The following is a 25,613-nucleotide window of genomic DNA, read 5'->3' as shown; positions in this document are numbered from 1 at the left end:
GCCTGTTCAGAACCCCTTAACTTTTGAACTGTCTCTCCCCAGTGTAGGGTAAATTAAATACACATGTGCCACAGTGCTGACCCCCTGTGGGACAACACCTTTGTCCTGGCAACACAAGTGGGTGATTTATTTGTGTGTGTAAGTGCATGCGTGTGTTGCGGGTGTGGGGTAGTCCCTGTGAGCTTTCAGCGCTTAGTCTGATTTGCGATAATTTTTCTTTACCTTTCTTCAGTATGTGTTTTATCACTGGTAAATATAAACCTAACTCAGAAAATTCCAGCAGCAGGACAACATCCCAGCTTTCCGTTAAATAGGTCATTATAATCTTCTGGCGCTGAGAAATTGCACACTTTCTGAATGATACCCCTGACCACGTGTGTACAACTCCATGGGAGACACCTTGTGCATGAATGAGATGATCATCATCCAGAAGTAACTGGATTCTAGACAATTCCAAAGCAACAGAGACCTCAACATAGGAACAAAAGTAATGGGATTGGGGGTAACGTATTGCGATGGATAGAAAATTGGTAAGCGGACAGGAAATAAAGAGCAGGGATAAATGGGTCTTTTTCCAAATGGCAGGCAGTGACTAGTGGGGTACCGCAGGGATCGGTGCTAGGAACCCAGCTATTCACAATCTATATTAATGATTTCGTTGAGGGAACTAAATATAATATCTCCAAATTTGCAGATGACACAAAACTGGGTGGGATGGTGAGTTGTGAGCAGGATGCAGAGAGGCTTCAGGGTGATTTGGACAAGTTGAGTGAGTGGGCAAATGCATGGCAGATGCAGTATAATGTGGATAAATGTGAGGTTATCCACTTCGGTAGCAAAAACAGGAAGGCAGATTATTATCTGAACAGCTATAAACTGAGAGAGGTGAATATGCAACGAGACCTAGGTGTTCTCGTACACCAGTCACTGAAGGTAAGCATGCAGGTCCAACGGGCGGTAAAAAAGGCAAGTGATATGTTGGCCTTCATAGCGAGAGGATTCGAGTACAGGAGCAGGGATGTCTTGCTGCAATTATACAGGGCCTTGATGAGGCCACACCTGGAATATTGTGTGCAGTTTTGGTCTCCTTATCTGAGGAAGGATTCTTGCTATAGAGGGAGTGCAGCGAAGGTTTACCAGATTGATTCCTGGGATGGTGGGACTGACGTATGAGGAGAGATTGAGTCGGTTAGGATTATATTCGCTGGAGTTCAGAAGAGTGAGGAGGAATCTCATAGAAATGTATAAAATTCTAACAGGACTTGACAGGGTAGATGCAGGAAGGATGTTCCCGATGGTGGGGAAGTCCAGAACTAGGGGTCATAGTCTCAGGATACGGGGTAAACCATTCAGGACTGAGATGAGGAGAAATTTTTTCACCCAGAGAGTGGTGAGCCTGTGGAATTCACTACCACAGAAAGCAGTTGAGGCCAAAACATTGTATGTTTACAAGAAGGAGTTAGATATAGCTCTTGGGTCTAAAGGGATCAAAGGATATGGGGTGAAAGCAGGAACAGGCTACTGAGTTGGATGATCAGCCATGATCATAATGAATGGCAGAGCAGGCTCGAAGGGCCGAATGGCCTACTCCTGCTCCTATTTTCTATGTTTCTATGTTTAAGTCGTTCAGCCCCTCAAGCCATTCTAGTACATCATGACTGATCTGTATCTTAACTCAATTTACCCGCCTAGGTTCCACGTCGCCAAAAATCTGTCAATCGGAGTTCTGAAATTTTCAATTTGAACCCCTAGTCTCAAGAGCTTTGTGGGGGAGAAAGTAACAGATTTTTCCGCTAGCCTTTGTGTGAAGAAGTGCTTCCTGACATCACGCCAGTACAGTCCAACTCTAATTTTAAGGTTGCGCCCCCTTGTTCTGGAGTCTTCCAGACTTGACTGCTTTGAGCACTGAAATCAGTGCATGTTTGCTCCAAAGCAATAACAAAGCTCCCAGTTTCCATCCCTGGTCTGTGCTGAGTGAGCTTATTTCAACCAGTAGAGAGGGCTAGCATTGACCTCCATGTCCCCAGATAATGGAGGGAAAACCAGCCAGCGTGCCTGTTCCTGATCATTAGCCACTCGCCTGGCTCCGGGGATTTGCATTCACTAAATAATAAAAATCATTATCCACTAACTCCTGGAAAACGTGCGTGAGCGGGTGAGCAGTGCGGACAGGATAAGGATCAGCTGTCCTACCTATTACTGCTCAATAGTCTGTGACACCAACTGTCTAGGTTCTCACTCAAAGGATTACTTGGTTGACATGCTTGAGGGTGATCACTGGCTGTACAGCTGGACTGTGGCAGAGAGGCTTTGTCTTCAGCAGAGGAGGGGATTAAACTGGGGTGGGTGAATCTTGGTGAATCTTGTGCTCATTAGGATGAGCAATGTGAGTTCTGGGACACTTCCCATTTTAGTTACCCAATGTTAGAGCCAAACACTCCCTGGTCTGGTACAACACATGTTCAGTAAAGAGTAACAATTCCTCTACCCTGCCATCAAGCACTCCCTGGTCAGGTATAGCACAGGTTAGATGCAGAGTGTAGGTCCATTTACTCTGACCCAACTATATGACTCAGCCCCAACCAGTGTGACATTTTTCCATTTCCACTGTTGTGATCGAAGTGAAATTGCCAATTGAAGGTAGTTTTGTTCTGTGGGTCCTAATGTCCACTATAAACTGGATTGAGCCTACCCAGACTTGTTTCATGTAGGATATGTAGCAGTAGTAGAAAAGGGAATAGGCACTTTAATTCAGATCTGGAAATAAGCAATAACTGAGCATACGGAGGTTGCAGAAACTAATCTCAGCATATTTCTCCCCTTGGGCAGATCATGATGGGTGAGTCAGTTTCTAAAAAGACGTAATAAAGACCTTAGCAAGAGCAAATGTGGATCGGTTGGATGATTTCCTGCTGTTGCATTAATGATGGTGTCTAGACTGATACATTTCAGAAAGCAGAACTGCATTTTAACAGCTTCTGAATAAGAAACCATGAAACACATACTGGAAGGCAGAGTTTTTGCTTGCAATCGCAGTCAAGTTCTTTCCTATGGTTGAGCAGTAGAACAATGGCAGAGGGTTGAACAGAGTCCTTGTAAAACTCAAGCAAGATATTGCAGGTGCTGGAAATCTGAAATAAAAACAGTAAATGCTGGAAATGCTCAACAAATCAGGCAGCATCTGTGGACAGAGAAACAGTGCTAATGTTTCAGGTTGAGCTGAAATGTTAACTCTTGTTTCTCAATCCACTGACGCTGCCAGGCCTGCTATTTCCAGTATTTCTGCTTTTATTCCTTGCCAAGGCTTGTTGGCTGTCTGCTTTTATCTTCAATCAGGTCGAGAGGACAGTGTGTCTGTCCATCTCTCTACAGCTGCTTCTGTCCCTGAGTTTGCAACCTCTCACCTTCCTGTTTAACTGTTGGCTCAGTAACCGTAAACATTCTGGGTTGAAATTCAAGATCGCAGGTGCAGAAAACACCATCACTGCACTGCAGGGTGGATCATGGTTGAGCCATTCCTGTGCTGGAACTGATGGCCCGGAGCTGGGATTCTTTGTGTTGCACTAATGCAAGCACAGATTTGGTGTGAAAATCCCAGTGTAACAAGGACATAAATGTGGGTCAGGACTGTTGCAGTGTGAGATCCAATAGTTGCAGGTTCTAGATTAAAGAGTCTGAGGTCAAATCCCCCAACCTGAGTCGAAGTCAGATTCATCTTTACTTTTGTAACTATAAATTCAATGAATAAAATCCCACGGCCTGAGAACTGGCAGTCTTTCCTTCCTCCTCCAACATAGAGATCCATAACAGGTTGTCCCTGGTTCAGCTCATCTGCTACTGAAACCCTCGTTCATGCCTTTGTTATCTTTAGATTTGACTATTCCAATGACTTGTCTCCCATATTCTATGCTCTATAAACTTGAGGTTATCTAAAACTCTGCTGCCCGTGTCTTAACTGTGACCAAGTCTGATTTACCTATCACCCCTGTACTCACTGGCCTACGTTGGCTCCCGGTCAAGCAACGTCTTGATCTTAAAATTCTCATCCCTGTTTTCAAATCCCTCCATGGCCTTGCCCCTCCCTATCTCTGTAATCTCCCCCATAATCCTCCGAGATATCTGCACTCATCTAATTCTGGCCTCTTGAGCATCCCCGATTTTAATCACTCCACCTTTGGTAGCCACGCCTTCGGTTGCCTAGGCCCTAAGCTCTGGAATACCCTCCCTAAACCTCTCTACCTCACTTCCTCCTTTAAGACATTTGTTAAAACCTATCTCTTTGACCAAGTTTTTGGTCATCTGACCTAATATCTCCTTTTGTGTCTCAATGTCATGCTTTGTTTTATAATGTATACTATTAACATAATGTTATTATGTTAAATGTGCGATATAAATATAACTTGTTGCTGTGTATGTCCTCCTAAAGATCCAAAATAGCAGGCAGGAAGTTCACCCTCATTATGAGCCAAAAGTGCACCACCCGCATTACTGGTAAAGGCCAAAATATTTGTTGGTGCAGTGCCCATGCCTGAAATGGGCATTAGGCCCTTTACTTATGTAAATAAGTGGCCTAACACCTCTTTGAGAACCCCATGCTTTTGGGGCATCCTCAGGTTGTGAAATGCACGATATTCATGCATGTTCTTTCAAGAGATCGAACGAAGGCTTTTGCTTCCACACTTGGGGACCCGTTCTGCATGCTGATCGCTCTGTGTGAAGAAGATCTTCTTGACATCAGTTCTAAATCTGCCCTGTGTGGAACTTTGTACTTCCTTACCTACTGCTATGGTTTCGCTGCAAAGGTGTACTGAACTTTGACCTTTCATCGCATTCCCAATACCTTCCATTCTTGGTAAATACACTTAACTCCTAGAAACTACAGCTAGCTCCCAGGAACCACATAGTTCCCAGCAACTACCCTTAATTCCTGGTATCTACAGTTTATTTCCCGAAAATATCCAGAGTGTATTGAAGCCCTATTTCCACAAAATAACAGCTGTTCTTATCACCATAGCAATCAGTTTACTTGGGTGCAAGAAATACCAGTAATAACCTTTGAGGTGTACCACCTATTAACTCATACCAGTAAAATCTTGCTTAGATTCATTAAAATGCCACCTATACCGCAACTAAAACAGATTAAGAAATAATTTGCATTTATATAGTGCCTTTCACGCCATCACAACATCTCAAAGCATTTCACAGGCAATTTAATTTATCTGGTCACTCATCCCATTGCTGTTTGTGGGATCTTACAACCCTCAAAATGCCTGCTATATTTGCCTACATAATAATAGTCACTGTGTTTTGAAATAGTTCATGGTGTGTAAAATTTTGATTTGTGTCTGAGCCACAATAAAGTCCTGCCTCTCTAGCCCTGCCTCTCTCATCCGGCCTCTTTAGGCCTGCTTTCTAGTGCTGTCTTATATTCCTGGCTCTCTAGCCCTGCCTCTTTTGTTAATTTACTGTTAATTTATGCAAAGTGGGTGCCTTGTCTTTTTTTTTCATTTTTCTATCCGTCTTCTTGCACAGTCCGGGCTCACTGAATTTACCCTGTTCATTTCAACAGCGAGGAGGGCTGGGGATGTGGAGTGAGAGGCCAAAGCACAGCAGCAACCTTAAGAGTATCAGTGATAGAAACAGAGAGAGACACACACTCACAAAGAGAGACGGAGAGAGTGAGAGACACACAGAGGCGGAATGAGAGAGACAGAAAGAGACACTGCAACAGATTGAGAGAGAGAGAGACACACACACACAAAGAGAGATAGAGAGAGTGAGAGACACACACAGATGGAATGAGAGAGACAGAAAGAGACACTGCAACAGATTGAGAGAGAGAGACACACACACAGCAGTAATGAGAAATCGAAAGACGGCTTTAGAGACAGAGCGAGACACGCACCGAGAAAGAGCCAAAAACAAAGGTAGTGAGACAGATAGCGAGAAAAAGGGTTTGCCACAGAGTAAGACAGACTGGGAGAGAGCCAGATAGTGCGAGAGCAAGAATGACAGAGAGACAGAAAGCCTGAGCTGAGTGACTGACAGTCGGATAGCTGTCTTTGTCCTGTGACTTGTAAGCAGTGCAAAAGAGCGGTGCTGGAGAAGTTTTCAGACAAAGGAGCACATTTCAAATATTGGACTGAATTGGGCTTCATAGCAAATGAATGAATGAATGAACAGCAATTGAGCACAAAAGAGGGAGCCGTGAGAGGGGCAGCTGTGGCGAAGGAGAGGCTTTGGGGTGGGGGGGAAGTTTTGCTTACTCTATTACAGGGCTGTGTTCTTCCCTCTGACGGGCGGCAAGCCGATACCAGTCACCAAAAGCACAAACCCTTTGGAGGACAAGGTTAATTGTTACCACGTGCTATGGAACCGGGAGAGGCAGGAATGTTTCACATTAATACTGCAGCCGCTGCTGACCCAGGCTCACCACCCCCAGCCCCTTCCCTTACCTCACACTTGCCGTCATCCTCCATCCCTGGACTTACCTACAGCTTCCAAGACCGCTGAAAGGCAAATACTCTGACTTTCTCTGGGGTGTCCACTTTGCACCTGCAGCTCAGCGGATTTATTCCAATGAAGCTCAAGCACAGGTTTAAGATGGTCCTCGGCCCTTTCCGTGCTGGCGCGGGGTACAGCCCACTGATCATTTCACATGTTACCAGGCACTATTGAATTCAGGCCCCAATATCTCCTGTAGTTGACCTTTTTGCAGTGCAGTTCTGTGAATTGGTCTTGTCTTTTTCAGCGACATGGTGCGAATGTTGATGTTTGCATTGCACACATTCAAACCCCACGGTAAAGTTTGCCAATGTTGTAATGGTGCTGCTTTCAAAGTCTCGGTGCATGTGTGAGTGCGACCAATCAGCTGTGTATACACAGCAGGGCCGATACAAGGAGTCATTCCAGTTTTGGAATGCCTGTGAAAAACCCCAAAATTTCAGAGACCTCTCACAAGATCGCAACTGAGGCTTAATTTTACCTAGAAACCGTGGGCTGCATTTTACTGTGGGTTTGGGACCCTGACGTCACGCTGAAAAGTGGGTCCAGAGCCTGCACTTGCCAGCAGCGGGACCGGCTTGGTGATTTTTCCACAGGCGGCTTCCTAATTATCCGCCTGCGGGCCCACCATCCTAATGCTGTCAGCCCAATCAGAGGTGATGGCAGCTCTGAAGCCTCAGCAGCCGCATTTGGAGAGGTGGACATGTCTGAGGCAGGCAGGAGAGCTCAAGGGCAGCGTAGGTAAGTAAGATTTAGGAGGCCGAAGGCAATAGGCCCCATGAGATGGAGGAGAAACCCCCCTGGGGGGAATTGGGGCCACAGGGGGGCAGAGTTTCGTGCCCGTGGCCCTTCCTTTGGGTCATGGAGGCTCCTTCTCCGATAGCCCCTTAGGGTGCTGCAGGGAGGCTGCCTCCACAAAGCTAGTGACTTCCCCGTGGAGGGGTGGGGGGGGCTGCTCCACTGCCTCCTCCTCCCCGGCAGGACAGTGGGGGGGGGGAGCCATCCCAACGCAGCTCCCCACTATTTTACTGGCCCGCCCGCCTCTCTTCCCACTACCCAGGGGCTAGTAAAATTCAGCCCCTTGTCTCTTGTGAAAAAATATTGAGAGTACTAGGCCTACCTCTTCAGTTCTCCTTGATAGAATCAGAATTGAGCAAATTGGAAAATTAATTTGGAACATCAACAGGTGAGCATTTTGAGTATTTACACTGGCTCCATTGCTCTTGGTGAAGGCATTGTTTTTACTAAACAATACATTTTAAAAATTCTCATCCTTGTTTTCAAATCCTTCTGTGGTCCAGCCCTGCCCTATCTCTGTAATTTCCTCCAGCCCTACAAGCCTCCAAGAACTCTGCGTTCCTCCATTCTGCCCTCTTGCAGATCCCTGATTTTCACCACTCCACCATTGGTGGCTGTGCCTTCAGTTTTCTAGCTCCTCACATCTGAAATTCCAACCCCCCCCCCCACCCCACAAACCTTCCTGCCTCTGCCTCTCTCCCCTCCATTAAGACATTCCTTAAAACATACCTCTTTGACCAAGCTTTTGATCATCTATTCTAACATCTTATGTGTCTCAGTGTCAGATATTGTCTGATAATCCTCCTCTGAACCTTGGGATGTTTTCCTACATTAAAGCCACTATATAAATACATGTTGTTCAGGCCTCCTGCAAGACCCAGTAGCAACTGGGAAGAAGGGGAAAACATTGGGAAAGAACGAAGGGGAGAATTAACATTACTTGTTTGATGCACTGAACTGCCGGAGTTTATTTCATTCTTGAATCTCCCTTCTGTGCTGCTGGCAAGTATTCCATCACTGAAATTAAAGTGCCAGTCTCATGATATGTGACAGCACACACGGCGGGAAAAAAAAAATCCTGCATTGCCAAGAGAATTAATCGCCTTCTGGAAACGTGGCTGAACAACCACTCAACAGTGTCAGGTGTGGACGTGCAATCTCCCCGTTAATATAAGTTCTGTCAGGTTCTGAGAGAACTGGGCAGCAGCCTTTCCATTCTGTGGCTTAGTTCTGGATTAATGCATCCCGCAGACCCAGAGAGTTAGAGGCATTCGGCAGATAAATGGTGGGGACAATATGGCTCTGGTTGTGCATGATTAATGGGGAGACAGTGAAAGGTCTTTTAGTGCCCTGGGACTGATGCTGTCCTCACTGATGAATTGAGCCAATTCACTGGCTTTGGTTGAGGGGCTGGAGGTGGGTAGAATCCTTAATTGTATAGAAAGGCAATCCTACTGTATAAATACAGAGATTATCAGACAGGAAAAGGCTCTTTCCTCCTATATTAGATTTTAGCCTTGTGGCTCATTGTAAATCTGGCTGATTGGTTGGTTTGAGGTTCGTGCTGCATTGCCTTTCTGGATCTTTTATTCTGCCACCGTTATTGATGATGTGTCTCACTCATTAATTTCATTAACCCTGCCTTTGTTTGTTGTAAACTGTTTCCTGATCCTGCTAACTGCAGTCTCTTTTTTTTTTTCTCACCCCCCCCCCCTTTCAATTTATGATCAATGAGTAAAGGATTCAGTGAGTTAAGTTTCACAAAGGGCAGGAGAGCTGCTGTTTGAGCAGATAATGGCCCCAGATTGTGTGGGATGTGCTCTTGAGTGTTTTATTACCCTGGGGACTGTGGTAAAAGCGATATAAAAACACGGAGTTATGTAACTGAGAGCCTTGCAGTCCCATTAACCCTCAATGCTGCTGTAAAATCATCGGCTTCCGACCCATTGGAAATCTCTCCGTCGATTGGACATTATTTGTAAATTAATTTTTGAAGTATGTTTTTGCCCATCCAGTGACCCACACTCGCTTCAAGCAGTGCACCTCACTGGGAGTGTGGAATCGGTGAACCTAGTGAGTGTTGGCCAGCTATTCGACCTGGTGGGGCCCCACCTTATCCTCACCTCATGTCCACATGTGTACATTTCATAGAGTCCTACAGCACAGAAACAGGCCATTCAGCCCAACTGGTCTATGCCGGCGTTTATGCTCCACATGCCATTTCCATTGGGATTACAATCAAGAGTAGAAACCCTGGCTCATTTGCCCCACCTCCCTACTTCAGCAGTGCTGTCATATTATGGCAGAACTATAAAAAAAAGTCATATCATCCCAATGGAAACATTAATTTTACGCTGGTTTGCAACGAAAAATGCAAATCCCTGTCCCTCCAATTTATTATCAGCAACTTGAGCTTCCATTATCTACACCGCAATCATATGTCGGTCTGGTTATCCCGCCCAGCCCCTTTTGTAAGAATTACTTCCGAAGTAAAACAAGTGAAGTCAGATGGTTCAGTAGGAATGAAATCCTATGGTATATTTCCCAAGTCTTTCCCTTGCTGTTGTTTAAAGCAGTATTTCTTCATCAGTAACTCTCACGATTCAATGCACAAACTAAAGTGTTGATCTTTCTGTTCAAATATATAATTGCAGGATAAGGGGAACGCTGAAGTCGTGATGCTTGCGGCACAATGCAAAGGTCAGCGACACGAGGAGATCATTCAGCGACAGCGCGAAGCACTGGCTGAGTTACGAGCCAGGATAAAGGCACTAGAATGGAATCACTCTTCCAGTAAGGGTCTGTCAGTTTTTACTAAAGCTTCTTCTCCCTTCTCCGGTACCTGTCGGTAATGTCACCCAACAGTGCAGTAACCGCCATCTATAACATCTGCATTTACTACCCTGCTCACTTGGCTTGACTATACCCTATTCTCCCAGATCCCTTCCTATTACACTTGATCATTCGAGTCAGAGGCCAGCCTGTTCCCAGACTGTCCTTCCCTCCTGAGCAGGATGGTCTGTCACCAGAGTATCCCATCCTCCAGCACCATCAGAATCAGCTCTCCAAAACTTTGACAAGTGAATCTGCTTGTTGTTTTCTGTTGCTCCCTGCCTGAATTCAGCACAGCTCAATGACAGAAAGACAGATTTGCATTTATGTAGTGCCTTTCACACCTCAGGATGTCCCAATGCACTTTGCAGCCAATGAGTACTTATTGAAGTGTAGTCACTGTTGTAATGGAGGCGTGGTGAAGATCAGGACACACGGGAATTTTATGGAGGCGAGGGGGCTCTCGGTCAACAGCTGGATAGCTGGCGAGAGACCCACATTGCCTCCTACAGGAAGGCCCGCTGGTGTTATGAGCAAATCAGGAAGTTGAGAAGTCACTGGCGGACCTTCCCTGGGAACAAGACCCCAGGAGCGGACGGTCCCACCTGTCAAAAGCTGCCGGCCAATCAGAGGCCTGCAGCTCTTTTGCTCATCAGCGCCTCCAGGGAGGTGGTGCCTGCTGCTGGAATGACATCCACCAGAGGCCCAGGATCATGGTGCAACCCAGGCCAGAGGTGAGTGATGTGGGGGGGTGGGGGGGGTTTATGGGGGAGGTGGATGTAGGGGGGGTTGGCAGCAAGGGCAGGGGGGGTGGCTCTTAACAGGCCCTCCCCTACCTCCCACTGTTCCTGATGCTGGGTCCCTCAATCAGGCACTGTGCCTTTGAACGAGGGACCCTCTATGGGAGACCACAAGCTACCCTGCACAGATTTGCATGTCATCGTCCCGCATGGTGACAGGCCCACCTGCCACTGGGTTAATACCAGCAGTGGCAGGAAGAGACCCTTAATTGAGCATTAATTGCCTCTTAAGGGACTCAATTGGCGGCAGGGCGGGAAAGCCATTCACAGGCCTTCCCCCCACAGACTTAATCGGGGTGAAGGCAGGAAGGTGGCGGGGACCACCTGCCATCATCCCACCTGATTAAATGCCCTCCCAGCCTCCAAACTTGACACGGGGGAGAGAGTATAAAATACCACCCACAATGAAAGTCAAGCACAGGCTACATAGCATGCATCAAACGCGAGTTCCAGTGTGTAACAAACACAAGCGCAAATCCACAAATCGTGCCACCTGTCTCAGTGCCCCCACCCACTCCGCGCCACCCAGCCACTTTCCTCCCCTTTTTAGAGGACCAACAATATCTCCATAGGGAAAACTCGAAATGTTAAAAAAAAGCACAATGTTGGGCCACTCACTGATTATCCTCGTGTGCACCAGTTAATTTTTTTTTAAGGAGTTGTTTTCAGTTGGACAGGCATTGGAGAAGAGGTGGAAAGCTTAGCCACAGTCTGACGAAACAGGAAGAAGGGGCAGGAGTTTCTGAGTGTATTAGGGATGGTTTTCTAGAGCAGTATGTTGAGGAACCAACTAAAGAACAGGCTATTTTAGATCTAGTTTTATGTCATGAGAAAGGGCTAATTAATAATCTTATTGTAAAAGAACCTTTAGGGATGAGTGGCCACAATATGATAGAATGTTACATTATGTTTGAAAGTGAGGTAGTTTAATCTGAAGCCAGGGTGTTAAATTTGAACAAAGGAAATTATGAAGGTATGAGTGGCAAATTGGCTGAGGTGGACCGGGAAAATACATTAAAAGGTATGACAGTTCATAGCAATGGATAGTCTTTAAAGAAATATTACATAGTTTACAGCAACTATACATTTTTTCAAGGCACAAAAACCCCAAAAGTAAAGGCAGTCAACTGTGGATAATAAAGGAAGTTAAGGATTTTATAAGATTAAAAGAAAAGGCCTATAAAGTTGCCAGAAATAGTGGTAAACCAGAGGATTGGGAGGATTTTAGAATTCAGCAAAGGAGGATGAAGAAACTGATAATGAAAGGGAGAATAGAATATGAATGTGAGCTAGCAAAAAATATAAAAATGGACTGTAAAAGCTTCTACAGGTACATAAAAAGGAAACATTTGGCTAAGACAAATGTGGGTCCACTACAGGCAGAGTCAGGAGAATTTATAACGGGGAATAGAGAAATGGCAGAGAAGCTAAATGATTACTTTGTTTCTGTCTTCACCGAGGAAGATACAAGAAATCTCCCAGAGTTAGAGACCCAAGGGATTAGGGGGAATGAGAAATTGAAGGAAATTAGTAATAGTAAGAAGGTTGTATTGGAGAAATTAATGGGGCTGAAGGTTGATAAGTCCCCAGGACCTGATATTCTACATCCCAGAGTGTTGAAAGAGGTAGCTATGGAGATAGCAGATGCATTGGTGATTATCTTCCAAAATTCTATAGATTCTGGAGTGGTTCCTGCAGATTGGAAGGTCGCAAATGTCACCCCACTATTTAAGAAGGGAGGAAGAGAGAAAACAGGGAACCACAGACCTGTTAGCCTTCCATCAATCGTTGGCAAAATGCTAGAATCTATTCTAAAGGATGTGTTAAGTGGACACTTGGATAATAATGATCTGATTGGGCATAGTCAACATGGATTTATGAATGGGGAATCATGTTTCATGAACCTGTTGGAGTTTTTTGAGGATGTTACTAACCGAATTAATGAAGGTGAGTTGGTGGACGTGGTATACTTGGACTTTCAGAAGGCTTTTGATAAAGTCCCCCACAGGATGTCGGTTAGCAAAGTTAAAGCACGTGGGATAGGAGGTAATATACTGGCATGGATTAAGGATTGGTTAACAGGCAGAAAGCAGAGAGTAGGAATAAACGGGTCATTCTTGCGTTGACAGGCTGTCACTAGTGGGGTACCGCAGGGATCAGTGCTTGAGCCCCAGCTGTTCACAATATATATCAATGATTTGGATGTAGGGACCAAATGTAGTTTTCCAAGTTTGCGGATGACACAAAACAAGGTGGGAATGTGTGTTGTGAGGATGATGCAAAGCGGCTTCAAGGGGATTTGGACAGACTTAGTGAGTGGGCAAGAATGTGGCAGACGGAATATAATGTAGAAAAATGTGAGGTTATCCACTTTGGTAGGAGGAATAGATGTGCAGGGTATTTCTTAAATGGTAAGAGATTAGAAAGTGTAGATGTACAAAGGGACCTGGGTGTCCTTGTCAATAAGTCACTGAAAGCTAGCATGCAGGTGCAGCAAGAAATTAGGAAGGCTAATGGTATGTTGGCCTTTATCACAAGATGATTTGAGTACAGGAGTAGTGAAGTCTTGCTTCAATTGTATCGAACGTTGATTAGACCGCAGCTGGAGTACTGTGTGCAGTTTTGGTCCCCTTACCTTAGGAAGGATATTATTGCCACAGAGACAGTGCAACGAAGGGTCACTGGACTTGTTCCCGGGATGGCGGGACTGCCCTATGAAGAGAGATTGGGGAAACTGGGCCTGTATTCTCCAGAGTTTTGAAGAATGAGAGGTGATGTCATTGAAACCTACAAAATACTTAAAGGGATAGACAGGATAGCTGCAGCTAAGATGTTTCCCCTGGTTGGGGAGTCTAGAACCAGGGGACACAATTTCAAAATAAGGGGGAAGCCACTTAGGACAGAGATGAGGAGAAATTTCTTTACTCAGACGTTGTGAATCTTTGGAATTCTCCACCCCAGAGGGCTGTGGAAGCTCAGTCATTGAGTATGTTTAAAGCAGAGATTGACAGATTTCTAAATACAAATGACATAAGGCCTCAATTATTTACTATCTATATTAATGACTTGGAGGAAGGGACAGATTGTAGAGTATCCAAATTTGCTGACAATACAAAAATAGGTGGGAAGGCATGTTGTGATGAGGACACAAAGAATCTGCAAAGGGATATAGATAGGTTAGGTGAGTGGGCAAAAACTTGGCAGATGGAGTTCAAAGTGGGAAAGTGTGAGGCCATCTACTTTGGTAGGAAGAATAAAAAGGCAGATTATTATTTAAATGGAGAAAGGCTACAAAATACTGCAGTACAGAGGGATCTGGGTGTTCTTGTACATGAAACACTAGTTAGCATGCAGGTGCAGCAAGTAATTTGAAAGGCAAATGGAATTTTGGCCTTTATTGCGAGGGGGTTAGAGTTTAAAAATAGGGAAATCTTGTTACAACTGTACAGGGTGTTGGTGAGGCCACACCTGGAGTACTGCGTACAGTTTTGGTCCCCATATTTAAGGAAGGATATACTAGCATTGGAGGCAGTTCAGAAAAGGTTTGCTAGGCTGATTCCTGGGATGAAGGGGGTTGTCTTATCAAGAACGGCTAAACAGGTTAGGCCTTTATTCATTGGAGTTTAGAAGAATGAGGTGATCTTATTGAAACATATACGATTTTAAGGGGGCTTGACAGGGGAGATGTTGAGAATATGTTTCCACTGGTGGGGGAATCTCGAACTAGGGGACATAATTACAGAATAAGGGGGCACACATTTAAAAGTGAGATGCAAAGGAATTTCTTCTCAGAGGGTGGTGAATCTCTGGAATTCTCTACCTCAGAGAGTTGTGGAGGCTAGGTCACTAAATGTATTTAAGGAAGAAGATTTTTGAAATCTCTGAGTCGAGGGTTAGGCGGAGCAGGTCCGAAAGCGGAGTTGAGGCCTGAGACAGATCAGCCATGATCTTATTGAATGGCGGGGCAGGCTTGAGGGGCTGAATGGCCTACTCTTGCTCCTATTTCTTTTGTCCTTATGTTCTTATAAGGGGATATGAGGATAGTGTGGGACAAAGGCATTGAGGTGGATGATCAGCCATGATCATATTGAATGGCGGGGCAGGCTCGATGGGCTGAATGACCTACTCCTGCTCCTATGTTCCTATGAACAGCCTACTCCTGTTCCTATGTCTCTTTAAGCCTTGAGATTTTCTAGGTTTCTAAAGTGTGCCCCAAAGGTGAGACTCAACCCCAACCTTGACATCCGTCGAACCCTAGGAGGAGATGGTTAGATTCTGTCTTGTTTGAGATAGTCACTTGTGTGGTGCGAATGTTACTTACACTGTATTTAACCCATGCTGTACCTGCCCTCGCAGTGTTTGATGGGACAGTGCAGAGGAGCTTTACTCCTTATCGAACCCCGTGCTGTTCTTTACTTGACCTGCACTAACCACTTTGGAAGCAGCAGGAAACAATTTTCATCTCTTGATTAAAAGTCACAGCTTCAGAAGCACAGCTTGTGAATCATCCTGAGCTCAGGCAGCCCTGACACACATGTTTTTAATAAGATTCTTTCCTAACTTAGCGTAGCCTGCGACTGTTCACCACTCCTTTCAAACAAGTTCTGACACCTGACTCGGTGTCATTTCTCTGAGCCTATTGATGATTTACCCAGGCCTCCCTGAGTCTGTCGGTGCTGCCATTGCGCGACTAAGCAAGCCATCAGTTAGCAGAGTCCACATCACCTGCTGAACAGCATGGCCACTCCAATCCAATCAGTGTTAACCCTAAACAACTTACTGCTGTTTCTGTTGGAAGTAAACTCTTCGGCTGCACTGCTCCCTCTTTCTCTGCGCCCCTCCATTAGGCTGATATCAACACTTCTCTCCCCTGGAGGATGTGTTTTCCTCAAAGACCTTTTATAGGGCAGAGTGTCTCTTAACAATGCAGGGCATGCACAGAGCGATCACCGTGTCATCAGTGCGTCCAAACATTTGCCAGCTTGCCAGGATGTATCTGTACATGCGCACAGCAACATCACTATGTCTGAGTGTTGCCTCACCACTCAATGGCCGTTATTCCCTCCCTCCCCAACAGTATCCCATTCTCTCCCGCGATTGCCACCTTAATTGCTTCTTTCAGTTTCCTGCTTATTCCCTGCTTGCCACTCCATCCCACCACTCGCTTCCCACTCCGTCACTCCCTCTCACTTCGCCGCTTGTGCCCCGCTTGCTCACCCACTCCCTCCCCACCCCCCCCCCCCCCCCCCAACACCCCACCCAACACCCCCGCTGCTTCTCTGGGCGGCGAGGTGGGGAGTGAGCGGCAAAAGGGAACAGGGAGCAGATGGGTGCAGGAGAGAACAGCGGGATGGAGCAGCAAATAGGTTGGCGCAAGAAGGAGTGGCAAAGGGAAGAGGTGATCGCAGGATTGAGTGAGAAACGGAAGGCGGCAATTGAGGCAGCGATGGCAGGACGGAGTGGGGAAGAGTAGTGGTGATCGTGGGAGGGAGTGAGGAAAAGTAGTGGTGATCGTGGGAGGGAGTGGGGAAGAGTAGTGGTGATCGTGGGAGGGAGTGGGGAAGAGTAGTGGTGATTGTGGGAGGGAGTGAGGAAAAGTAGTGGTGATTGTGGGAGGGAGTGGGAAAGAGTAGTGGTGATCGCGGGAGGGAGTGGGGAAGAGTAGTGGTGATCGCGGGAGGGAGGGAGGAAATGTAGTGGTGATCGCGGGAGGGAGTGGGGAAGAGTAGTGGTGATCGTGAGAGGGAGTGGGGAAGAGAAGTGGTGATCGTGGGAGGGAGTGGGGAAGAGTAGTGGTGATCGTGGGAGGGAGTGAGGAAGAGTAGTGGTGATCGTGGGAGGGAGTGAGGAAAAGTAGTGGTGATCGCGGGAGGGAGTGGGGAAGAGTAGTGGTGATCGCGGGAGGGAGTGGGGAAGAGTAGTGGTGATCGCGGGAGGGAGTGGGGAAGAGTAGTGGTGATCGCGGGAGGGAGTGGGGAAGAGTAGTGGTGATCGCGGGAGGGAGTGGGGAAGAGTAGTGGTGATCGCGGGAGGGAGTGGGGAAGAGTAGTGGTGATCGCGGGAGGGAGTGTGGAAGAGTAGTGGTGATCGCGGTAGGGAGTGTGGAAGAGTAGTGGTGATCGCGGTAGGGAGTGTGGAAGAGTAGCGGTGATCGGGGGAGCGAGTGGGGAAGAGTAGCGGTGATCGCGGGAGGGAGTGGGGAAGAGTAGCGGTGATCGCGGGAGGGAGTGGGGAAGAGTAGTGGTGATCGCGGGAGGGAGTGGGGAAGAGTAGTGGTGATCGCGGGAGGGAGTGGGGAAGAGTAGTGGTGATCGCGGGAGGGAGTGGGGAAGAGTAGTGGTGATCGTGGGAGGGAGTGGGGAAGAGTAGTGGTGATCGCGGGAGGGAGTGGGGAAGAGTAGTGGTGATCGCGGGAGGGAGTGGGGAAGAGTAGTGGTGATCGCGGGAGGGAGTGGGGAAGAGTAGTGGTGATCGCGGGAGGGAGTGGGGAAGAGTAGTGGTGATCGCGGGAGGGAGTGGGGAAGAGTAGTGGTGATCGCGGGAGGGAGTGAGGAAGAGTAGTGGTGATCGCGGGAGGGAGTGGGGAAGAGTAGTGGTGATCGCGGGAGGGAGTGGGGAAGAGTAGTGGTGATCGTGGGAGGGAGTGAGGAAAAGTAGTGGTGATCGCGGGAGGGAGTGGGGAAGAGTAGTGGGGAAGAGTAGTGGTGATCGTGGGAGGGTGTGGAGAAGGGTAGTGGTGATCGTGGGAGGGAGTGGGGAAGAGTAGTGGGGAAGAGTAGTGGTGATCGTGGGAGGGTGTGGGGAAGGGTTGTGGTGATCGTGGGAGGGAGTGGGGAAGATTAGTGGTGATCGTGGGAGGGAGTGGGGAAGAGTAGTGGTGATCGCGGGAGGGAGTGGGGAAGAGTAGTGGTGATCGCGGGAGGGAGTGAGCAAAAGCAGTGGTGATCGTGGGAGGGAGTGAGGAAGAGTAGTGGTGATCGTGAGAGGGAGTGAGGAAGAGTAGTGGTGATCGTGGGAGGGAGTGGGGAAGAGTACTGGTGATCGCGGGAAGGAGTGGGGAAGAGTGGTGATCGTGGGAGGGAGTGGGGAAGAGTAGTGGTGATCGCGGGAGGGAGTGAAGAAAAATAGTGGTGATCGTGGGAGGGAGTGAGGAAGAGTAGTGGTGATCGTGGGAGGGAGTGGGGAAGAGTAGTGGTGATCGTGGGAGGGAGTGAGGAAAAGTAGTGGTGATCGTTGGAGGGAGTGAGGAAAAGTAGTGGTGATCGCGGGAGGGAGTGGGGAAGAGTAGTGGTGATCGTGGGAGGGAGTGGGGAAGAGTAGTGGTGATCGTGGGAGGGAGTGGGGAAGAGTAGTGGTGATCGTGGGAGGGAGTGGGGAAGAGTAGTGGTGATCGTGGGAGGGAGTGGGGAAGAGTAGTGGTGATCGTGGGAGGGAGTGGGGAAGAGTAGTGGTGATCGTGGGAGGGAGTGGGGATGAGTATTGGTGATCGTGGGTGGGAGTGGGGAAGAGCAGTGGTGATCGCGGGAGGGAGTGAGGTAAAGTAATGGTGATCGTGGGAGGGAGTGAGGAAAAGTAGTGGTGATCGTGGGAGGGAGTGAGGAAAAGTGATGGTGGGAGGGAGTGAGGAAGAGTAGTGGTGACGGTGGGAGGGAGTGGGGAAGAGTAGTGGTGACGGTGGGAGGGAGTGGGGAAGAGTAGTGGTGATCGTGGGAGGGAGTGAGGAAAAGTAGTGGTGATCGCGGGAGGGAGTGGGGAAGATTAGTGGTGATCGCGGGAGGGAGTGGGGAAGAGTAGTGGTGATCGCGGGAGGGAGTGGGGAAGAGTAGTGGTGATCGCGGGAGGGAGTGGGGAAGAGTAGTGGTGATCGCGGGAGGGAGTGGGGAAGAGTAGTGGTGATCGCGGGAGGGAGTGGGGAAGAGTAGTGGTGATCGCGGGAGGGAGTGAGGAAAAGTAGTGGTGATCACGGGAGGGAGTGGGGAAGAGTAGTGGTGATCACGAGAGGGAGTGGGGAAGAGTAGTGGTGATCGCGGGAGGGAGTGAGGAAGAGTAGTGGTGATCGCGGGAGGGAGTGAGGAAAAGTAGTGGTGATCGCGGGAGGGAGTGAGGAAAAGTAGTGGTGATCGTGGGAGGGAGTGGGGATGAGTAGTGGTGATCGTGGGAGGGTGTGAGGAAGAGTAGTGGTGATCGTGGGAGGGAGTGAGGAAAAGTAGTGGTGATCGCGGCAGGGAGTGAGGAAAAGTAGTGGTGATCGTGGGAGGTTGTGGGGAAGAGTAGTGGGGAAGAGTAGTGGTGATCATGGGAGGGAGTGGGGAAGAGTAGTGGGGAAGAGTAGTGGTGATCGTGGGAGGGAGTGGGGAAGAGTAGTGGTGATCATGGAAGGGAGTGAGGAAGAGTAGTGGTGATTGTGGGAGGTAGTGCGGAAGAGTAGTGGTGATCGTGGGAGGGAGTGAGGAAAAGTAGTGGTGATCGTGGGAGGTTGTGGGGAAGAGTAGTGGGGAAGAGTTGTGGTGATCGTGGGAGGGTGTGGGGAAGGGTAGTGGTGATCGTGGGAGGGAGTGGGGAAGAGTAGTGGGGAAGAGTAGTGGTGATCGTGGGAGGGTGTGGAGAAGGGTAGTGGTGATCGTGGGAGGGAGTGGGGAAGAGTAGTGGGGAAGAGTAGTGGTGATCGTGGGAGGGTGTGGGGAAGGGTTGTGGTGATCGTGGGAGGGAGTGGGGAAGATTAGTGGTGATCGTGGGAGGGAGTGGGGAAGAGTAGTGGTGATCGCGGGAGGGAGTGGGGAAGAGTAGTGGTGATCGCGGGAGGGAGTGAGCAAAAGTAGTGGTGATCGTGGGAGGGAGTGAGGAAGAGTAGTGGTGATCATGAGAGGGAGTGAGGAAGAGTAGTGGTGATCGTGAGAGGGAGTGAGGAAGAGTAGTGGTGATCATGGGAGGGAGTGGGGAAGAGTACTGGTGATCGCGGGAAGGAGTGGGGAAGAGTGGTGATCGCGGGAGGGAGTGGGGAAGAGTAGTGGTGATCGCGGGAGGGAGTGAAGAAAAATAGTGGTGATCGTGGGAGGGAGTGAGGAAGAGTAGTGGTGATCGTGGGAGGGAGTGGGGAAGAGTAGTGGTGATCGTGGGAGGGAGTGGGGAAGAGTAGTGGTGATCGTGGGAGGGAGTGGGGAAGAGTAGTGGTGATCGTGGGAGGGAGTGGGGATGAGTATTGGTGATCGTGGGTGGGAGTGGGGAAGAGCAGTGGTGATCGCGGGAGGGAGTGAGGTAAAGTAATGGTGATCGTGGGAGGGAGTGAGGAAAAGTAGTGGTGATCGTGGGAGGGAGTGAGGAAAAGTGATGGTGGGAGGGAGTGAGGAAGAGTAGTGGTGACGGTGGGAGGGAGTGGGGAAGAGTAGTGGTGACGGTGGGAGGGAGTGGGGAAGAGTAGTGGTGATCGTGGGAGGGAGTGAGGAAAAGTAGTGGTGATCGCGGGAGGGAGTGGGGAAGATTAGTGGTGATCGCGGGAGGGAGTGGGGAAGAGTAGTGGTGATCGCGGGAGGGAGTGGGGAAGAGTAGTGGTGATCGCGGGAGGGAGTGGGGAAGAGTAGTGGTGATCGCGGGAGGGAGTGGGGAAGAGTAGTGGTGATCGCGGGAGGGAGTGGGGAAGAGTAGTGGTGATCGCGGGAGGGAGTGAGGAAAAGTAGTGGTGATCACGGGAGGGAGTGGGGAAGAGTAGTGGTGATCACGAGAGGGAGTGGGGAAGAGTAGTGGTGATCGCGGGAGGGAGTGAGGAAGAGTAGTGGTGATCGCGGGAGGGAGTGAGGAAAAGTAGTGGTGATCGCGGGAGGGAGTGAGGAAAAGTAGTGGTGATCGTGGGAGGGAGTGGGGATGAGTAGTGGTGATCGTGGGAGGGTGTGAGGAAGAGTAGTGGTGATCGTGGGAGGGAGTGAGGAAAAGTAGTGGTGATCGCGGCAGGGAGTGAGGAAAAGTAGTGGTGATCGTGGGAGGTTGTGGGGAAGAGTAGTGGGGAAGAGTAGTGGTGATCGTGGGAGGGAGTGGGGAAGAGTAGTGGGGAAGAGTAGTGGTGATCGTGGGAGGGAGTGGGGAAGAGTAGTGGTGATCATGGAAGGGAGTGAGGAAGAGTAGTGGTGATTGTGGGAGGTAGTGCGGAAGAGTAGTGGTGATCGTGGGAGGGAGTGAGGAAAAGTAGTGGTGATCGTGGGAGGTTGTGGGGAAGAGTAGTGGGGAAGAGTTGTGGTGATCGTGGGAGGGTGTGGGGAAGGGTAGTGGTGATCGTGGGAGGGAGTGGGGAAGAGTAGTGGGGAAGAGTAGTGGTGATCGTGGGAGGGTGTGGAGAAGGGTAGTGGTGATCGTGGGAGGGAGTGGGGAAGAGTAGTGGGGAAGAGTAGTGGTGATCGTGGGAGGGTGTGGGGAAGGGTTGTGGTGATCGTGGGAGGGAGTGGGGAAGATTAGTGGTGATCGTGGGAGGGAGTGGGGAAGAGTAGTGGTGATCGCGGGAGGGAGTGGGGAAGAGTAGTGGTGATCGCGGGAGGGAGTGAGCAAAAGTAGTGGTGATCGTGGGAGGGAGTGAGGAAGAGTAGTGGTGATCATGAGAGGGAGTGAGGAAGAGTAGTGGTGATCGTGAGAGGGAGTGAGGAAGAGTAGTGGTGATCATGGGAGGGAGTGGGGAAGAGTACTGGTGATCGCGGGAAGGAGTGGGGAAGAGTGGTGATCGCGGGAGGGAGTGGGGAAGAGTAGTGGTGATCGCGGGAGGGAGTGAAGAAAAATAGTGGTGATCGTGGGAGGGAGTGAGGAAGAGTAGTGGTGATCGTGGGAGGGAGTGGGGAAGAGTCGTGGTGATCGTGGGAGGGAGTGGGGAAGAGTAGTGGTGATCGTGGGAGGGAGTGGGGAAGAGTAGTGGTGATCGTGGGAGGGAGTGGGGAAGAGTAGTGGTGATCGTGGGAGGGAGTGGGGATGAGTATTGGTGATCGTGGGTGGGAGTGGGGAAGAGCAGTGGTGATCGCGGGAGGGAGTGAGGTAAAGTAATGGTGATCGTGGGAGGGAGTGAGGAAAAGTAGTGGTGATCGTGGGAGGGAGTGAGGAAAAGTAATGGTGATGGTGGGAAGGAGTGAGGAAGAGTAGTGGTGACGGTGGGAGGGAGTGGGGAAGAGTAGTGGTGATCGCGGGAGGGAGTGAGGAAAAGTAGTGGTGATCGCGGGAGGGAGTGGGGAAGATTAGTGGTGATCGCGGGAGGGAGTGGGGAAGAGTAGTGGTGATCGTGGGAGGGAGTGAGGAAAAGTAGTGGTGATCGTGGGAGGGTGTGGGGAAGAGTAATGGTGATCGTGGGAGGGTGTGGGGAAGGGTAGTGGTGATCGTGGGAGGGAGTGGGGAAGAGTAGTGGGGAAGAGTAGTGGTGATCGTGGGAGGGTGTGGGGAAGAGTAATGGTGATCGTGGGAGGGTGTGGGGAAGGGTAGTGGTGATCGTGGGAGGGAGTGGGGAAGAGTAGTGGGGAAGAGTAGTGGTGATCGTGGGAGGGAGTGCGGAAGAGTAGTGGTGACCGTGGGAGGGAGTGAGGAAGAGTAGTGGTGACCGTGGGAGGGAGTGAGGAAGAGTAGTGGTGATCGTGGGAGGGAGTGAGGAAGAGTAGTGGTGATCGTGAGAGGGAGTGAGGAAGAGTAGTGGTGATCGTGGGAGGGAGTGGGGAAGAGTACTGGTGATCGCGGGAAGGAGTTGGGAAGAGTGGTGATCGCGGGAGGGAGTGGGGAAGAGTAGTGGTGATCGCGGGAGGGAGTGAAGAAAAGTAGTGGTGATCGTGGGAGGGAGTGAGGAAAAGTAGTGGTGATCGTGGGAGGGAGTGAGGAAAAGTAGTGGTGATCGCGGGAGGCAGTGGGGAAGAGTAGTGGTGATCGTGGGAGGGAGTGGGGAAGAGCAGTGGTGATCGTGGGAGGGAGTGGGGAAGAGTAGTGGTGATCGCGGGAGGGAGTGGGGGAGTAGTGGTGATCGCAGGAGGGAGTGGGGAAGAGTAGTGGTGATCGCGGGCGGGAGTGGGGAAGAGTAGTGGTGATCGTGGGAGGGTGTGGGGAAGGGTAGTGGCGATGGCGGGAGGGAGTGGGGAAGAGTAGTGGCGATGTAGGGAGGGAGGGGGAAGAGTAGTGGTGATCGCGGGAGGGAGTGGGGAAGAGAAGTGGTAATCGCGGGAGGGAGTGGGGAAGGGTAGTGGCGATGGAAGGAGGGAGGGGGAAGAGTAGTGGCGATGGCTGGAGGGAGTGGGGAAGAGTAGTGGCGATGGAAGGAGGGAGTGGGGAAGAGTAGCGGCGATGGAAGTAGGGATTGGGAAGAGTAGTGGCAATGGAAGGAGGGATTGGGAAGAGTAGTGGCGATGGAAGGAGGGAGGGGGAAGAATAGTGGTGATGGCGGGAGGGAGTGGGGAAGAGCAGTGGCGATGGAAGGAGGGAGGGGGAAGAGTAGTGGCGATGGCGGGAGGGAGGGGGAAGAGTAGTGGCGATGGCGGTAGGGAGTGGGGAAGAGTAGTGGTGATCGCGGGAGGGAGTGAGGAAAAGTAGTGGTGATCGCGGGAGGGAGTGGGGAAGAGTAGTGGTGATCGCGGGAGGGAGTGGGGAAGAGTAGTGGTGATCGCGGGAGGGAGTGAGGAAAAGTAGTGGTGATCGTGGGAGGGTGTGGGGAAGAGTAATCGTGATCGTGGGAGGGTGTGGGGAAGGGTAGTGGTGATCGTGGGAGGGAGTGGGGAAGAGTAGTGGGGAAGAGTAGTGGTGATCGTGGGAGGGTGTAGGGAAGGGTAGTGGTGATCGTTTGAGGGAGTGCGGAAGAGTAGTGGTGATCGCGGGAGGGAGTGGGGAAGAGTAGTGGTGATCGCGGGAGGGAGTGGGGAAGAGTAGTGGTGACCGTGGGAGGGAGTGAGGAAAAGTAGTGGTGATCGTGGGAGGGAGTGAGGAAGAGTAGTGGTGATCGTGGGAGGGAGTGGGGAAGAGTAGTGGTGATCGTGGGAGGGAGTGCGGAAAGGTAGTGGTGATCGTGGGACGGAGTGGGGAAGAGTACTGGTGATCGCGGGAAGGAGTTGGGAAGAGTGGTGATCGCGGGAGGGAGTGGGGAAGAGTAGTGGTGATCGCGGGAGGGAGTGAAGAAAAGTAGTGGTGATCGTGGGAGGGAGTGAGGAAGAGTAGTGGTGATCGTGGGAGGGAGTGGGGAAGAGTAGTGGTGATCGTGGGAGGGAGTGCGGAAAGGTAGTGGTGATCGTGGGAGGGAGTGGGGAAGAGTAGTGGTGATCGCGGGAGGCAGTGGGGAAGAGTAGTGGTGATCGTGGGAGGGAGTGGGGAAGAGTAGTGGTGATCGTGGGAGGGAGTGGGGAAGAGTAGTGGTGATCGCGGGAGGGAGTGGGGGAGTAGTGGTGATCGCGGGTGGGAGTGGGGAAGAGTAGTGGTGATCATGTGAGGGAGTGGCGAAGAGCACTGGCGATGGTGGGAGGGAGTGGGGAAGAGTAGTGGTGATCACGGCAGGGAGTGGGGATGAGTGGTGGCGATGGCGGGAGGGAGTGGGGAAGAGTAGTGGCGATGGAAGGAGGGAGGGGAAAGAGTAGTGGCGATGGCGGGAGGGAGGGGGAAGAGTAGTTTTGATCACGGGAGGGAGTGGGGATGAGTAGTGGTGATCGCGGGAGGGAGTGGGGAAGTGTCGTGGCGATGTAGGGAGGGAGTGGGGAAGAGTAGTGGCGATGGAGGGAGGGAGGGGGAAGAGTAGTGGTGATCGCGGGAGGGAGTGGGGAAGAGAAGTGGTAATCGCGGGAGGGAGTGGGGAAGGGTAGTGGCGATGGAAGGAGGGAGGGGGAAGAGTAGTGGCGATGGCTGGAGGGAGTGGGGAAGAGTAGTGGCGATGGAAGGGGGGAGTGGGGAAGGGTAGCGGCGATGGAAGTAGGGATTGGGAAGAGTAGTGGCAATGGAAGGAGGGATTGGGAAGAGTAGTGGCGATGGAAGGAGGGAGGGGGAAGAATAGTGGTGATGGCGGGAGGGAGTGGGGAAGAGCAGTGGCGATGGAAGGAGGGAGGGGGAAGAGTAGTGGCGATGGCGGGAGGGAGGGGGAAGAGTAGTGGCAATGGCGGGAGGGAGTGGGGAAGAGTAGTGGTGATCGCGGGAGGGAGTGAGGAAAAGTAGTGGTGATCGCGGGAGGGAGTTGGGAAGATTAGTGGTGATCGCGGGAGGGAGTGGGGAAGAGTAGTGGTGATCGCGGGAGGAGTGGGGAAGAGTAGTGGGGAAGAGTAGTGGTGATCGTGGGAGGGAGTGCGGAAGAGTAGTGGTGATCGCGGGAGGGAGTGAGGAAAAGTAGTGGTGATCGTGGGAGGGAGTGAGGAAGAGTAGTGGTGATCGTGAGAGGGAGTGAGGAAGAGTAGTGGTGATCGTGGGACGGAGTGGGGAAGAGTACTGGTGATCGCGGGAAGGAGTTGGGAAGAGTGGTGATCGCGGGAAGGAGTTGGGAAGAGTGGTGATCGCGGGAGGGAGTGGGGAAGAGTAGTGGTGATCGCGGGAGGGAGTGAAGAAAAGTAGTGGTGATCGTGGGAGGGAGTGAGGAAGAGTAGTGGTGATCGTGGGAGGGAGTGGGGAAGAGTAGTGGTGATCGTGGGAGGGAGTGAGGAAAAGTAGTGGTGATCGTGGGAGGGAGTGAGGAAAAGTAGTGGTGATCGCGGGAGGCAGTGGGGAAGA

At 50.4% G+C, this 25,613-nt stretch overlaps 1 protein-coding gene across 1 annotated transcript in view; it reads left to right on the top strand.

Moving 5' to 3' along the window:
- The window catches only part of fhad1 (forkhead-associated (FHA) phosphopeptide binding domain 1), a 135,007-nt gene that overhangs the window by 65,852 nt on the left and 43,542 nt on the right, over window positions 1-25,613 (top strand). Inside the window, 1 exon segment of the mRNA XM_068017427.1 lies at window positions 9,957-10,095. Coding sequence (XP_067873528.1) covers window positions 9,957-10,095 — 139 coding nt within the window.

The sequence above is a fragment of the Heterodontus francisci genome, chromosome 37 (assembly GCF_036365525.1).
Source record: "Heterodontus francisci isolate sHetFra1 chromosome 37, sHetFra1.hap1, whole genome shotgun sequence".
Taxonomy (NCBI): domain Eukaryota; kingdom Metazoa; phylum Chordata; class Chondrichthyes; order Heterodontiformes; family Heterodontidae; genus Heterodontus; species Heterodontus francisci.
This window is presented reverse-complemented; position numbering and strand designations above follow the sequence as displayed.